The sequence below is a fragment of the Bubalus bubalis genome, chromosome 1 (assembly GCF_019923935.1).
Source record: "Bubalus bubalis isolate 160015118507 breed Murrah chromosome 1, NDDB_SH_1, whole genome shotgun sequence".
In the NCBI taxonomy this organism is placed as follows: Eukaryota; Metazoa; Chordata; class Mammalia; order Artiodactyla; family Bovidae; genus Bubalus; species Bubalus bubalis.
Genome location: NC_059157.1, coordinates 180,064,984 through 180,079,101, shown reverse-complemented (window position 1 = coordinate 180,079,101; position 14,118 = coordinate 180,064,984). Strand labels below are relative to the sequence as shown.

The 14,118-nt window shown below is 38.7% G+C and overlaps 1 protein-coding gene across 2 annotated transcripts in view; it reads right to left on the bottom strand.

Annotated features, from left to right (window-relative positions):
• The window catches only part of RYK (receptor like tyrosine kinase), a 114,055-nt gene that overhangs the window by 60,843 nt on the left and 39,094 nt on the right, over positions 1-14,118 (bottom strand). For both annotated transcript variants that reach the window (XM_025291526.3, XM_025291532.3), the window contains exons 3-6: positions 9,596-9,695; positions 7,682-7,816; positions 4,612-4,665; positions 968-1,112 (exon numbers count right to left, since the gene is read on the bottom strand). In XM_025291526.3, the coding sequence (XP_025147311.2) occupies positions 968-1,112; positions 4,612-4,665; positions 7,682-7,816; positions 9,596-9,695 (434 nt within the window). The remainder of the gene's footprint in view (positions 1-967; positions 1,113-4,611; positions 4,666-7,681; positions 7,817-9,595; positions 9,696-14,118) is intronic.

Genomic DNA, 14,118 nt, shown 5'->3' with positions numbered 1-14,118 from the left:
TAATTATTTGACTGGAGCATAAGAGGCAAGTTCAAAGAGGAAGGGGTGCTTATCTCCACACTTTAAAGGAGGACACCTTGAAAGCCAAGTCACAAAGCTGAGAATGTCTTCAGTCAGCAAGCGGGAATCACTAAGGAGGGAAACGAGAACTGTGGACTAGGAAAATAAACTCATCTATCATTTCATCTCTACCTCTCACCCTATCCTGTCTACAATGTACTTCTAGTCATCCTGACTCACCCAGGCTGGGACAAGCTACTATATTCCCACACTATAATACATATCATCAAATTTATAAACTTTTATAAATATGGTTAATGTCAAATATTAAATACTTGAAGCCATGATAGTACATCATTATTTTTTTATTCCTAGCACTTAGCATAATATCTACCAGTGTATCTCAAAGGCTACACATTAGAGTCACCAGGGAAGCTTTAATAAAAAAAAATACTGAATGCCCAAACACCACCCTAGACCAATAACATCAGAATTTTTGGAAGGGGTGTTGATATATTTTAAAAGTTTACCCATGACTCTAATAGGCAACCAGGTTGAGAACTAATTATTTAAATCATAGCAGGTTCTCAATAAATGTTAATCAACTGGATGGATGAATGGACGAATAGACCGATAACAATGGAGGGACAAGCAAGGAGGAAAAAGCAGGGCTATTTCAAAAAGGCACTAGAAGTCTAGAAGACAGTCATATCAAAGGGGATAGAAAAAAAACTGATCTCTACTTTTTCACCAAATAATAAAACTGTAATTTATGACTTCACAAATTTTTTAAAAATAAAACTACAGAGAAACACAAAGATGGTATTTTTCATTTGGCCAGGGCTTAATCACTCTCCCCTTCTTCCCCTGCACCACTGTGCACCGCTGAGCATGGGTGTGGGTAGGCTCCCATGTATATGCAAATAACTGCTTTTATTTTTTTCCTTTCCCCAAAGATGTACGATACCTGTCATCCAGTTCAATCCTTTTCATACTATGAAGGTGCAAAACAGCTAATATTATTGCTACAAGAAATATTACTGCACAGCAAACCCCTACGCTGATATAAAACACACGCGTAGAAGTGGTTGGAGCTGCATGTACAGGATCATCTGAAATAAAAATGAATAGCACATTAAGCTTTTGAAACAAATGTCATAAATTGCTTTGTAACCCAATATACACAATGAGTATCCCGTTCTTTGTAAAAGAGATCTTCATTTCACGTGTCCTTTTTTTGATAAGATCGGTTACCAGTAGTGTGTTGCTATAAATTCACACAATTTAAAAAGTGTTTTTGTGTAGTTGAAAAAAGTGTTTTTAAATAGAACTTTTGGTTAATTAGTACAATTCACAAGTGGCATACACATACTAAACCATCTATCTATAGTCATGCTGTCCAACAAGGAAATGCTCTGCAGCATGCCATGCAGTACAGTAGCCACTGGCCACCTGTGGCTATTAAGCACTTGAAACGTAGCTAGTACAATGAAAGAACTGAAGTTTTAATTCTATTTCATTTTCATTAATTTAAATAGTCACATATGGCTAGTAATTACCATACTGGACAGCAAGCTCTACAGACCCTTCCTCAACAGTGGCATCTGGTGTGAGAGATGAGACATCTGTTTTGCCAATCACCACTCCCCAAAGGGGGAGGAATATACAGCACAGCAACCCATGAGGTAAAACAAACATTTTTCATCTTTTTCTCTTGAGAGTTAAATTATTTTGCTTATCTGTTTTTAAAAATAAAAGCAGGAAAACAAGACTCTACTCATGAAATAATATTCATGTTAATGTTACTCAAAAAGAAAGCCTCAGCAACAGAGGAAATAATTTAAAGACAGAGATACATGTGTACACATACACACAGGAGCAACAGAGAAAGACACAGAACCAAAGATCCACATGATAAGAGCAAGCAGAATGGAAGACAGAGAAACAGAAATAGAAACGATGTAACTGGAACTGGTATAACTGAAGATTAATGAGTACTCACATCAGCATTCTACTGAAGAATCTGAATTTTATCCTAATGATATGGAAAGTCACTGCAAGCCTTCAAGCAAAGGAATGGCACACATAACAATACTCGAAAAAAAACACCAAAGATGACTCTGCATGCTATAAAGAATACTGTGGGGAGGAGCAAGAGCAGAAGCAAGAACATGCCAAGAAAGAAACAGCCATGGCTTGGACAAGGATGTTATGGGGAAGGTAAGAAGTTCATGGACTGGGAAGCAGAGTCAACAGAGTTTGCTAAAAGGATTATGCCAGGACAGAAAGAAAAAGAGGAATCAAAGCTTTGGCTTAAAGAATTAGGTGGAAAAGGTACCTTTATAAAGAGGAAAAAGAAGCAGGTTGGGGAAAGAGAGAATTAAGAGTTTTGTTTTGTCCAAGAGCACCTGTACATGTCTATGTGGAGATGTCAAACTGACAGATATACAAATGCAGAGTTATGGGAATACGTCAGGACAAAAGATATAAAAGCGACAGCTTTCAAAAACTTTTTTTAAGATTGCTTTCTAAAATTTAAACTTTGAATCAACAAATAATGAACCGGCACAGATTGATGTAGAGAGACCAAATGGCTTCTAGAACAGCTATACTTGACTTGCAGCCTGAATGAAAGCAGGACTTTTCTTAAGAATGCTAGGGGTCATTCAATCTTGAAGGGCTGAGAAAGGAAGGTCCCAAAGGTTGATGTTGGCAGCATCCATCTCAGCACATTCTAGGGCAGAGGAGAGGACACTGCTCTGCTGGGCACATGCCCAAATGCATCCTGCCTGATTACCTTTAATTCCAGACTAGCGTATGCACTGTTTCCATTCCCTCATTGACATGTCACCTGCTACCTGGTCACCCTTCAGGTCTCAGATGAGACGCCACTTTTCCTCAGGAAGCTGCCCCACATTTCCTCACAGGAGGTTACATACCCTTCTCCTCAGGGTCCCAAAGCACCTGTGCTTGCCATGCCACAGCTTGCCACAGGATATTGTTATCACTGCTTATTGCCTATCCATTTCCTCTGGTGCATTAGAAGCCCCAGGGGGCTTACAAAGTCTATTTCGTTCAAGGTTTAATCTTCTGCCTCAATCATACCACCTGGCGTGTCATAGTGTAAATGTTAGGTTGGTGAAAACAAAGAAAGGGAAGGGAGGGGAGAGGGAGCAAGAAGAGACCAAGGATAATCAACACTCTATTCTCCTTGTCAGAAATAATAATCCTAAGCATAAAAGGAATGGATAAAATCACCAGAATTTTAAAAGTAAGCTTGGGGAGCAGTGATATTTTAAAAAATAGTTTAATTTCTTCTCAAAGACAAATCCAAATGAAATATTTTTAAAAAGCAGATAAATGTCATATTATTTTCTCTTTAAAAAAGGTACACTTTGAAATATCCAGAACTATTCAATTTAACCAAGTACAAAATCTAACTACCAGTTTAGAAGAGAGAAAAACATGTTAAATGGCACCATTAAAATGCAGATGTGGAAAATTCTGTGAGACAAATGAGTCAATTTCTTCAATAAATAAATGACAGTGAAGGGAAAGGGGTGGTTTCTGATTAATACATGTCAACCACATACAGTGTAAGTTTGCTTCATTTGGATCCTGATTCAGGGAAGAAACTATACACAGACAGCTTTGACACAATCAGGTTAATGGGAACATGGATTCGCTATTAGAAGACATTAAGGAGTTAGTTTTGTTACATGTGATAAATCAAATACAAGTAAAGAGGTGTTGGATGATTGTGGCTTGTTTACTAATGGCTTCTAAAAAGTTCTTTACACTGAAACATTTATAGGTGAAATGGCATGATGCCTAGGATGTGCTTTAAAAAATTCTACCCTTCCCTACCTACCACCTGTCTGAAAGAGGAAGGAATCAACAGTACAGGACTGGCAAATGTTGATGATTCCTAAGGAGGGTGATGGTCACATGGGGGTTGATCAAAACATTCCCTTGACTTCTCTATTTTTGAATTTCTCTTCCCCAATTTTTTTTTAGTTTACTTCCATAAAGAGAATCTAATAACATTTTAAGATGCTGCCATTAAAACTGCTTCAGGAAGAGTAAGACTTAATGATGCATCCATATCAGAATAGGAAAAAGAAGTCTAAGTTATACAATCTTACAGAACCATTACAAAAAAATAAAAACCTATGTTGAGTTTCTGCTCTGTAGGTTTAAATAACAGAAAACAACAAAGCTGTGGATCTTTCAGCTTGTATTTTCAGCTGGATGAAACTAGCTGAGAGCTGCATCCAGGCCATGAATTAGATTTTCTAACTTTCTGTTAAACAGACGAAGATCTTACACATATTTCACATTCATACTTTAATTATGGCCACTTGAAATGATAATATAAATTCTTGCTTATAAAAGTTTTTTAGAATTTTACTTTACAAATTTTCAATATTCAAATAGTTCCATCTAAATATACCATTCTACAAAACATCAGTTAAATAAGTAGCATGGCATCACTTAATCTTTTGGAAAACTGGAAACCACAAAACCTCCAAGCTTCATGAAATCAAGTCTATTTGCAATCAATTATTTTTCATCCCTAATGATGGAAAAAGATAATATAGTAACACTTACAAATAGTTCTGCTAGTGTTTTTGTCCAAGGCTGAAGTTTTTACTTCTTCAAGTTCTGAATTTAAAAGGAGATAAAAGATGATTTAGAAATTCTTTTCCATGAAAATCCTTATATATTGTAGTTAAATTTTCTGAATTTTTTCTAACAGTTTTATATTCTAAAACACTGCCTAAACTAAGTTACAAGGTATTTGTTGCAAAATGATAAATGCTACATTACTATTCTGATAATCATCACTATACTCATCAATCAACAGTCTATGCCTATATTAGCCAATTACAGTCACTCATTGAAAAAGGGTTTCTGTGGTCAAGAAGTCTAGGAAAACCTACATACTATAACCTCTGTGGAGGCTAACAGTACACATTAGCAGAGTGTAAAGGCACTGAGGAGTTTCAGAGTGATGAAACTTGACTGAACCAATAGTTTCCATCCTCATATGATAAAGGAAACTTTTCTTGCTGGTACCACCAATTAACATTCAATACAGTACATGCATGTTTTCTGTTGCAGACACTTTTCAAACAGTACTAAGCTTGAAAACCATGTAAATAAATATATTAAGATCACATACTAAAGTAAGAATCATGAATGTGAACTGGAAGATTAGGGTGGCCAGAAGTACAACCATCAAAAAAAAAAGACTGGTTCAATATTAAGTCTAAAACAGAATAGAAAACTACATCAACGGTCAGTTTTCATGTACGTAATAAAGAAAATGGAGAGGGTATGAGATCATTCTGAACATCAGCTGAGCATTAAACCTCAGTGGGTTCTAGCACTGGTGTGCTCCACAGACTCCATCACACTTGGCCGTCATTCCGCCTTTAAGCACTAACAGTTGAAGCGCCATTGTACAGGCAGCGCCACCTCCTTAGGGACCAGGAGCCACCTGTTCTGCACTCTGTATCTAAAGGCCACTTTGGCTTTAAAACTACATGAAAGTAAGTGTGTAACTGGATATGCAAGAACTGACAAATGTACCAAAACACTGAAGCTAAAATAGGGCTAACTTTTCAGTACAAAAATGTCTATTCTGGATAAAGAAGTGGTGAAAATACACACACACACACAATAAAATAAAAAAATAAGAAAATCCTACCATTTGTACAACCAGATAGACTTTGGGGGCCTTATGCTAAGTGAAATAAGTCAGACAGAGAAAGACTATGAGATACTCCATGATCTCACTTATATTTTCAGAATCCAAGAATTAATTTCTTTTTTAATCATGAGAAGAGATTAGATTTGATATTATCAGAGGCCAGGTGTGAGGAAAGAGGAGGACCTAGAGGAGGTAGTCAAATGGTACAAACTTCCAGTTACAAGATAATTACTACAGATATAATGTATGCATGGCATACATTATGTGTTATTCAACACTATATGTTAACTGTATGATTATGTGAGAGTTGTTGAGAGAGTAAATCCTAATTTATTGAATTCTCATCACATGGAAAAAATTTTTTTCTTTTTTTGCTGTCTCTATATATTGGTAACTACATGAAATGATGAAGTAAAGTCGCTCAGTTGTGTTTGCAACCCCATGGACTGTAGCCTGCCAGGTTCCTCCATCCATGGGATTTTCCAAGCAAGGATACTGGAGTGGGTTGCCATTTCCTTCTCCAGGGATCTTCCTGACCCAGGGATCGAACCTGGGTCTCCTGTATTGCAGGCAGATTCTTTACCATCTGAGCCATTGGGGAAGCCCACATGAAATGATGGCTGCTAAGTAAACTTATTGTGATAATCATTTCACAATGTATGAAAATCAAACCATTATACTGTCACCTTAAACTTCTACAGTGATATGTGTCATTTATATCTCAATAAAACTGGGGAAAATATATAGAGAGAGCAATTGTTTACTCTTAATTAAAAGATTAAATGAGAGCTAAAAAAAATGCCCATTCTAATGCAGTACCACTTTTTTGCTGGCACATATCTGGACATTAGCCATTTTAATGCTGGCCTCAGGCGTTCTCATAACACTCAGCAGTAACCCTGACTAGGAAATGTGTTAAGAGACAGTTTGACAATGAAGCAAAAGCACAGGTTTGCAACCCAGCTCCACCACTTAGTTATCCAGCCTTGGCAAGTTGGTTGAACTCTCTGAGCCTCAGCTTCCTCCTTAGAAACTGGAGATAATGAGAGAAGCTACTGCCTCAGGCTGCTATAAGCATTAAATGGGTTTAAATGTGTTTGTAAAGCACTTGGAACATGGCTGTCATACAGCAAAACCCAAACTCAGCAAGTTTTCTTTAGTATTTTTTTTTTCTACCTTACATACTAACCAGCTCCACCACTGTGATGGGTAAATTCAGGTCACTTTAATCTCTATGGAACTTAAAGTGAGTGGGTTGGATTAGATAACCTTTAAACAGAATTCTAAAATTCTTGCTCTATGAACTCGTGTGCTGAAGCTCTTTCATATCTGCTGCAATTTCTTGAGTAACAGATTATTCAAAGCCAAAACTACCAAAAATTAGTAAGTATCCACATATAGTATTTTAAGTTTCATGATAGTAGATTAATCTAAAATCAACCCACCTACCTCTTAAAACAGGTTATTATACCATTTTATAGATTGGAAAATAAAAAAACACCTGAAACTTAGGTTAATAAAAGGAAACCTATTCTAATACTCCACCAAGGGTAGAGTTATAACACGTTTTTCTGGGCCCAGGGCAATGTTTCTATATAAAGGTAATTCATAAAGGAAACACAGTTAACACCCCATTACTCAGGGGCCCCTATCTACAGTCTGTGATTTCTTTACCTCTTTGGCCTGATCAGCCCCGGCCATCAGTGCTATTTCACATTCTAAGGGAAAACATTCTTACCAGTTCTGACAAAAATTTTGAGAAAGCAGGGACTGAGTGGGGCCTAAATAAGATTCCTAGCTAGAAGCTATCATGGTGGTTATTTCAGAATTTCATCAGTTAGTGCTCTTTTCTTACTTGCAACTATAGTCAAGATTGGAACACAAATCTGTAAAAAGATGACAAAATCTATTTTTGATCTTCTCACATCTATATAAAATACATACTTTAGTAAATAAATTTCTTACTTTTATAGCACATTTTCCTTCGTTTAAAATTTAAGACTGTAAAGTTTTTTGAAGAATTTACTGTCAAGTTGAGCTGCATGAGTATCATAACCTCAGAATCTACTTTGCCAGTACAGGAAAGCTCGACCCGAAACACTGTTAAAAAAAATAAATAAATAAGAAAAAATATTTAAATTTTCTAAAAATCAACATTAATGTCCCATAATTTAGAATTTATTTCTATTGCAATAAAACTAAAAAATAATACATTTACATAAAATACTAAGCAAAAACTTGCAGAGAATTTATTTTTAGACTACACAGCTTTAAATATAAAGTACTATAAAAGTTAGCATTAAAGAACAAATCAAGACAAAGAAAGAGAATTATTTTCAAATTTGCTCATGATTTTTAATACATCAATCTGTCTCCTAAATTCTCTTATTACCATATAGTAAAGATACAAAACCATAAGGCAAACTCCACTATCTTACCAGTCACAATCAACAACAACAAAAATTACTTGATAAAAAGGAAAGACAATTTCACCATCAAAATGCAATTATGTATTGTTGTTAAGGAAGAGATTAAATATAAAGCTGTAAAGGAAACTGATAAATTCTCACCTATGCATTAAAAAAAAAAAAAAAACCTTTCTAAGCAAAAACTGTTTTAATTAATTACTGCAGCAATGGAATAACAGACTTTCGTGCATTTTTTTTTTTCAATCTTTCAGTTTAAGACTCTTTCTACAAATTTAGAATGCATCATTCTACCATCGGTATCAGCGTATGAACAATATGGGCATTTCTGAATTTCTTTACTAGCCCATAAAAAGTAATCAGCCTTCTCATATTTTCTTAAAGCTTAGATTAACGTATGCTACCAGTAACAGTGAGTTAAGAAAATTTCATAACACTGGGGCTTATACTTTCAAGTTTTAAAACTTTTCATTTTCTTTATATCTCACATCTTCAGGAGGCCTTCTCAAAAGACTGGCTCAAAACAAACTGGTATAAACATGATACATATCATTTACTCAGACGTGTCCTGAGAGCCTATCCTGTTTAGATGTTACGCTAGGCACCAAGGGTAGACAGCTGAAACAGACAGCTCCTGCCCTCAGGTGGCCACAGGCTAGCAAGTACAGACAAGGACAAAGAATTACAAAATAATGTGATCAATTTTAAACAGTTAAATAAAAGATCTTACAGGGCAGGAAGAATAGAAAGAGATAACAAATGGAGGCAGAAAAAAAAGAGTAAAGACTTTGAGTCTTGCAGAATATTTAATATGAACAGAAATTCAGATGCAGGAAAGATGAAAAGATGGTTTAAACACAGAGATCAGCATGGGCAAGGCTTGGCTCAGAATCACATGCAGCCTGGCACTGCTGGAGCACGGGGGCAGATCTAGCAACAGGCTAGACAGACAGGCAGGGACAGACGCTAAACACAGCACACCAGCTGGAGAGTCTGGAAGGTACTCAACAGGTGAGGGTGGGGCACTGAGGAAGTGATCATCCAGGCTGCAGTGTGGGAACTAATGGAAGAAAAACAGGATCAGACAGAGGGACTCGAGCCAGGGCCAACAATGCATAAAAGGAGACAAAAGAGCTGAGTGCACATCATTCTAGAGGAGATGGAAAAGAAGAAACTGTTTAAAAAGTTCAAATAATCCTTCTTTACAAAAATCACTTGTTAAAGAACTTATGCATCTTATACCTATGTCCTTTAAAGGTATGGGTGTGTGCGTTCATGCTAGGTTGCTTCAGTCGTATCCAATTCTTGTGTGACCCCATGGACTGTAGCCTGCTAGGCTCCTCTGTTCATGACATTCTCCAAGCAAGAATGCTGGAGTGGGTTGCCACGCCCTTCTCCAGGTACAGGGGATACAGTTAAAAACAGCATATTAAACTCTGTCACTGAGACTCACCTGATAAAGTGCGTGGAACTTCCCCCTGAGCAGAAATGTTGACCTGGGGCATGTCCATAGCCACAAAATTGTCTACTTGGAATCCCAGCTTATATTCAACCTATAATATGGAGAAATAAACAAACTGGACCTGTGATAACAGACAGGGCTTAGTATAGCTTGACCACACTGATTTTGGTCATTAACAAATAATCTAGCTATATTTTTAAAAGTCCAAGTTGTCAGAAACAGTCTTAGGAATGTTTCTTTATTTTAACAGTCAAAGACACCAAGCCAGGGAAGTTTAATATACACAAAGCAGCCAGAGTGAGAATCCAGATCTGCTGCGTCTAAGACGTTTCCCCACCAAACTGTGCTGCTTCTTACATGACTTATTAGATGACTGCCGAGGGGGTGTGTTTTATTTGTTTATTCCAGTTTTATTGAGATATAATTGACATATATCACTGTATAAAATGGTTTCAGCATAATGACTTACATACATGATGAAATGCTTCAGGTTTAGTGAACATCTATCATCTCATATAGATACAAAATTAAAGAAATAGAAAAAAAATTTTCCTTGTGATGAGAACTCAGGATTTACTCTCTTAACAACATTCATACATAGCATACAGCAGTTGATTATATTTATCAGCTTGTACACTGCATCCCTATCTTATAACTGGAAATCTGTAGTACCTTTTCATTATTTTCATCCAATTCCCCTCCTCCCCCTCCTCTGGTAACCAAATCTGATCTCATCTCTTTTTCTATGAGTTTGTTTGTACGTTTGTTTGTTTTTGAAGTATAACTGACCTACAACACTGTGTTAGTTCCTGTTATACAACAGTGATTTTTTTCCTATACATTTCAAAATGATCACAATCAGTAGTTATGATATGTCATCACAAAGATAATATTATTTAGTTATTGATTATACCCTCCACCCTGTGAATTTCATACCCTCGACTCTTTAATTTTGCTACTGGAAATTTGCACCTCTTAATTTCCCTCACCTATCTCTTCCCCTAACCCCTCCTCTGGTATGCACCTGCTTGTTCTCTATATTTATGACTCTGTTTCTGTTTTGTTACGCTTGTTCATTTGTTCCTGGGAATTTTCAATTGAATAAACATTCAGTCCAGTAAGCCACCCTCTATTTCATGCCCAGAACAGTACCACCACTCTCCTATACAACCTGCCATCTAGGATTCAGAATTCTGCTGAGGATCACAGTCACTGACAGAGAAGCCCTAGAGAGACAGATAGATATGAAGACCCAAGGAGTTGAGATGTATAATTTACAGACTATGACTAGTCACCAATGTCTTCTCTAGCTGATAAAAGCCAAGCTCTGAGGGCCTGTATGTGCTGGCAGATGAAGGTCTGATCTACATCAGATCCACTCACCTCACAAGTAGATTCCAAAGTACAAATTTCTCACAAAATATCTATGCTACATTCTCTGGTCTGGCTTTCACCACTAACAAAGTTAATGTTTGGATGTCCATCTAACCTCTGGATCTCAAGTGATTCAGAATCCAGAAAGGAAAAGAGATGACTAGAAAAATGTCCCTGGAACACCAATATTCTCTATCAATACCTGGCCTCTATAGGTGGCTTAATAGAACCAATCAGCATCAATCAATATCAAACATCAAACACACCCCTTTTGCTAGCAAGATGTTCATGAAAGAAACAGTTCAACCTGCAAAGTAATATCTGAAATTCAGAATGGATGCCATCTTCAAGACCCTCAACAAGGCCTTATATTTCCCGGTATTCTTTGTCCTGTCCTTGGAACTCAATGAGAAGGGCACCCCTCTCCCATTCAGTGGTCACAAGGCCTTCCAGCGAAGGCTGGGATTGGCAGAAGCCAAAGGGCAGAGGGTTAGGAAAACAGTAGTGGGAAAGAGGTTCAAGAAACCATCCTTCAAGAAACTTAACTAGAAAGAATGTAATTAGGTAATGGCAGAATAGACTCAAAGCCTATCTTTCTTCTTTTTTCAATGGGAGATACTCAAATGTGGTACACGCTAATGGAAAAAAACGACAAATAGGACATAACAAAGATGAAAGAAAACAGGGACAGAGGAGCATCCCAGAGTGTGAGAGAAAGGGTGGACACCTGGGCACTGACTGAGTCAGGAGGTGTTTAACCCACAGATGAGAAGGGATCAATCCAATGACTATAGCTCCCTCTCTTGGTTCCCCTTTTCACACTTTACTTGAAAGTTCCAGAACACTATTGCTGTTGTTCAGTTGCTCAGTCATGTCCAACTCTTTGTGACCCCATGGACTGCAGCATGCCAAGCTTCCCTGTCCTTCACCATCTCCTAGAGCTTGCTCAAACTCATGTCCACTGAGTTAGTGATGCCATCCGACCATCTTGTCCTCTGCTGTCCCCTTCTCCTCCTGCCTTCTTTCCCAGCATCAGGGTACTGGGCCATTCAGGTGTACCCAGAACGCTATAGGGATATGCAAGTATTAAAGTACTGCTTTACAGTTAAGATAGATATGCAAACAATTGTTAAAAGTTGTATTTGTTAAGTGCCATGTTCATAACAAAGGAAATGCTCTCGCTGCTGCACACCAGTGACTTGGTGGTTCCTTGGCTAGAAGTGTTCCCTCTCACCTTAGCATGCTGCAATACTTAGTCACTGCCACCAGGGGGTGTGAGAGAGCCACAGCCCAGCAAGTGTGGGCCAAGAATGAGCAGGCTTTCCAGCAATACTTACTAATATTAAGAAAATGCATTGACTATATTCCTATATCCATGCTATCTCTAAACAAAGCAATACATGAAAAGCAACTGCCTGAAAAAAAAATTCAGCACAGTCAGCAAGAACTGAATTGGAACCATGAGACTGTGTGACCATCAGATAATTTACTAACTTTTCCCAAGTTTCAGTTTTTATAAAATGCTGCTACTGCTGAGGATCAAATAAAATAATTAAATGACACACCTAACTGTCAGTCCGGTACAGGTCCCCTCTGATAAACGCCGACCCCAGTAGCATCAGCAGTCATTCCAGGGTCGCCACACTATGCCCCACTGCACTTCCCCATATTGGCCAGCCTGCTCCTGACCTCCAAGATTCTCACACAAGCCTTCCTGTCCCCTGCCAAGAGCAATCCTGAAGCCCTCTGTATTGTCCCCTATCTTGGGAACCCCACTAGACTAAATAGACTCTCACACTGTCGGCCTCTTCACAAGCGTCTTCCCTGCCTTTTCCTCCAGCCCGGCTTTTCTATCATTTGGTCCCTGTAACCCTCAACCCTCAGGGCACAGCAGGGTCAGCATTCCTTCAGGATCTTCAGGTCCTTTCTCTTCTTCCCTTCCTCATGCAAAATCCCCTGGACTCTGAAGCTCGCAGCTTCTACTCACAATGGCTATTTCTCCCGCCATCATCATCAGTGTCACACAAGGACTTTACAGAGCCCATGGCACTCGGCTCGCTTTGTCTCCTGCCATCTTCCTGGTGGCTTTGATATTAATATTCAGCATTCCTATGTACTGAAGAATTACTTCATAACCAAAACAAATGTAAAAATCCCACTCTATCAAATATCCCATTACCACCTCTGATTCCTACAAAACCAGTTCTTTGTTTCCAACACTTTGATTCAACCACCATTTATGAAGCACATTTGTAAACCAAGGGCTGTGCTCATAGCTGGGATGTAATGGCCAGTGACGCTATTTCCATTCTCTCCAGCCTATCCGTCCAGGGACCTGGTTTCACTTTCCAGACTGTGCCCCAGAGAAGACTAGCTACCAACACCGTCTTTTTGCCATCAGAACGCTGACCACCTCTCACGCCACCCCTGCTGCCCAGCACAACCAGGGGAAACCACAGACCAGAAGAGAAAGCTGCTCTTACACAATGATGATCCCCATGTTCAGGGTAAGCCGTTAATCCTGGTCAGCAGTCCCTTCCCTACTCAGCCCCTTCTCCCTAGTCTTCTCACTCCAAACCTCATGGGATTCACAGCTTCACCACCTGCTGCCCACCCCACTTTCCTACTCTCAGACAATGCTCCTGTCCCCTTCACCTGGCACACAAGAACCTGCCCCCCCACTTTCTCCCTTTCTTTTCAGCTCCAGGCAGATTTGGTGGCTCAGATGGTAAAGCGTCTGCCTACAGTGCAGGAAGATCTCCTGGAGAAGGAAATGGCAACTCACTCCAGTATTCTTGCCTGGAAAATCCCATGGACGGAGGAACCTGGTAGGCCACAGTCCATGGGGTCGAAAAGCATCGGACACAACTGAGCTACTTCACTTTTCACTTTCCAGGCAGATCTGTTAGAGCACTCTTCCTTTGCACTCCAGTCCCAAGGAGAGATTTATTCTCCTCTCCAAATGATAAACCCTTCTCTCAGCATACTAGCCTTAGCCCGCAAGACCACTAATGGGATCCTGTATCATCAACTCGTCTCTCTCACTCTCCTACATCTTCATTCTTTCCCATATGCCCAATAACTTACTAGACATATGTGCCTAGTAATCTTACAGCTCTCAAACATAGCAGATTCAAAGC